This window comes from Colletes gigas, unplaced genomic scaffold (assembly GCF_013123115.1).
Source record: "Colletes gigas isolate AHSC1104 unplaced genomic scaffold, ASM1312311v1 Colletes_gigas_Sc00062, whole genome shotgun sequence".
NCBI lineage: Eukaryota > Metazoa > Arthropoda > Insecta > Hymenoptera > Colletidae > Colletes > Colletes gigas.
In genome coordinates, this window is record NW_025106691.1 from 556,540 (window position 1) to 559,398 (window position 2,859).

The following is a 2,859-nucleotide window of genomic DNA, read 5'->3' on the forward strand; positions in this document are numbered from 1 at the left end:
GGTGCGTCATCTTCTTCATCGACAACAGCTTTCGTAATTAGCTGTTTAGCCATACTGTACGGAACGTCTCCATCTTCCCACCGCAGTCCGTGATGTTTTGCCGTCAACCATCGGATGCATGATTTGTCAGATTTCGTAAGAAGATATTGCGGCATCGAACTCCCAAATATGTAATGCGAGAGAATTGTTCCTTTTCGTAGAACAGCCACTTCCTTCACAACAAATCTTCCATCAACGATGAACCCTTGCATGTCAACAAATGTTGGTACGCTCATTATCGGAACAATTTAGAGATCCGCTCATTTCCAAGACAGGCGGGAGAATGTGGTCTTTCTCGTAAAGCATCTCGATTTTCATGATGAAAATTTGTACGAATTTGGCACACGAGAGGGCAAGTAAGTAGCGTTGGGATTTAATTGATTTTGCGCACCACGTTTGTCAGCGGATTGTATTCAACCACCCGATCATGCAAAATGAGACAGTAGGCCGTAGTATTTGCTGGCACATTCTCTTTACAATCGAATTCTATGCGCACGTCCACGGTGCTATTCTTGATCGACTCATTTTGTCGCGAGCAGTCAATCACCACGAGGGGGCCAAATTGTAAAAATTGGGCAACGGTGAATAATGCCTCGTTGCAACTATGTCCGTAATACGATTTACGGAAATGCGTATACATGCTAAACAAGATGGCGTGTCTATTCTTGTCAAAGTCCAAGTTCATGTCATCGTACGGATAAAATTCCGAGTTGAGAAAAAGTTTTACATTGGTCAATTTGCAGTGGTCAAACCGAGTAGCATCTTCGGTCATCACATTCTTTCGAGCAGTCTGTAGAGCAAAGAGAACATATCGCGGCTTCTCCAGCTGTGCGGCTGCCTTGACGGCCCACGAATGCTTGGTCGTGCTCTGTAAGAGAGGATATTCGTACAGATCCCACGAGTGAAAACTAATGCTCAGGTTTTGCCCACTTTCCAAGGCATGTAGCAGCGATTGCTTATTAACATCGTTTAGCGTCACATGAGGCATCCGCCATTGCACTTTAAGTAATTCAATTTCTGGTTCCAACGTTGAAGGTCCAATTAGAGAATTGTTATCGTTGCGCGATCGTATTAAAATCAATTCGTGACGCGCATTAATAACCATGCGTTTGTAGTCCTCGCAAAATCCCAGCAAATATTTGAGCGGGACGCAAAAATTGAAATGATTTTTCACTACTAGCTCGTCGTGTCGTTTCAAGCCCCATCCAGCATTCTCCATATTTTTGTCTTCATCGGATGTCAGTGATACATAATTTTTAAGCGTGCTAGTTATCCCAACGTTTCTGTTGCGATCAATCTCCACACCATTCAGCTCATATCGAATCTCATCAAATATGAACGCCATGCAATTATTTCCCAACATCACCGTTGAAGCATCATTTGGCTTATGTATCGTCAATTTCCCCTCCACGTAGAGGAAACTTTCACACGGCAATGTGTATAAATCTTGCTGTTGTATAGGTATTCTTATCTCATCACTGTGTCCAAACGTTGTGTTAACGTATGGGTTGTATGTGTGAGTCTCGAGCTTAACAATGCGATCATCAAACGTCGGCTTCCCTCCAATGCTTAGAATGTCAGCCATTTTCAACTTAAATGCGCACAATGAATCCCAATGATTTCAAAAATGCAATGTTTGCAGCACTGAGCCTCTTCGTTTTAGCGTACTCAGAGCTGTTGTTGTTGTTGTTGTAGACAATTTCGTTTGGAAGAAACGTGTTTCTGGAGTCGTTCAACACAAGCATCTCATTCGTTCGCACCACAGGTATTATCGTCGTCGTCGTCGCACGTGCAGTCTGATGGTAATCTCTTCACCTCGAAAATCCAGCAATCGTCCGTTTTGATCCACAACGCGTATCGTTAGATCCGTAATGATCCTTGCGGTGATTGGAAGGTAAATGATCTGTGCGGGCGTTTCCGATATCTTATATCCGGGCGGGACTCTCGGAGAAAATTCATGTATCGTATGTACACGCTTCCCATTGTTGTACGCGCCAGCGGTCACACTACATTCAATGCGAATAATGTTTACGCTCATGATATTAATCGGGTCGTCCGATTCGTGCCACTGCCCCGGTTCTAATTCCCGATTCGCCGAGAATCCCAATAGCGATCCAATGTTATTGGGTTTCGTAAAGTCTACCGCAAACGAGCAGTACAGCTCGCTTTTCATGGTGTTGTTGTTGGGGCGTAACACTATAGGATGCATATCATTGTCACCATCATCATCGGTACCACCGAGATTTTGAGGATATCGCTCAAGTAATCGCTGCTTCAAATACTTGGCAATGGCGTCTAGTTCGTAGGAGCCGTGGGGAATCGTAATGTATTCGTGGCCAGTGTCGACGCTGTTGTTGTTGTTGGTGTCATAGTTTGTGGTGAAGTAGAATTTATCGTTGCTCGAGTCGATGTTGGGTATTGTATGATACGTTTCAAAGGTTGTTAGACCAAGCTCGTAATCATCGTCGCTCAAATCTATGGGTGGAAAGTAGCTTACAACGAGGGTGCTACTCTTGCCAGTTAGAGTCAATGTTAACGACATATTCCGAGAAACTGCTCGACTAGTACTGAATCAGAGTGGCGGGGGACAATCCTTAAATTTGGTGCCAATCGTTTGTAGAAAGCGTAGACATAGTTGTCCACAATTGCTCTGATCATACTCCTGATAAGACGTTCGATTGTATTCAATTTTCACATCATCATTATCCAAATATTGTGTCAATTCCTTAGGCGGTCGAAGATTGCCAAAGCTGTCGAAGTATACAGCTCGATGCCCTCTCTTCGCATACGCCACCCAATGAGTCCCCGGTCCCTCGACAT

At 44.1% G+C, this 2,859-nt stretch overlaps 1 protein-coding gene across 1 annotated transcript; it reads right to left on the bottom strand.

Moving 5' to 3' along the window:
- Positions 1-412: 412 nt before the first annotated feature.
- On the bottom strand, positions 413-1,624 carry LOC122403578. The gene has a single exon (XM_043407175.1). The coding sequence runs from the start codon at positions 1,622-1,624 to the stop codon at positions 413-415; it is 1,212 nt and encodes a 403-aa protein (XP_043263110.1).
- Positions 1,625-2,859: the final 1,235 nt, after the last annotated feature.

Bases quoted from the DNA above. Each gene is read 5' to 3' on its own strand.
- LOC122403578 (XM_043407175.1), bottom strand. From the start codon at position 1,624: ATGGCTGACATTCTAAGCATTGGAGGGAAGCCGACGTTTGATGATCGC.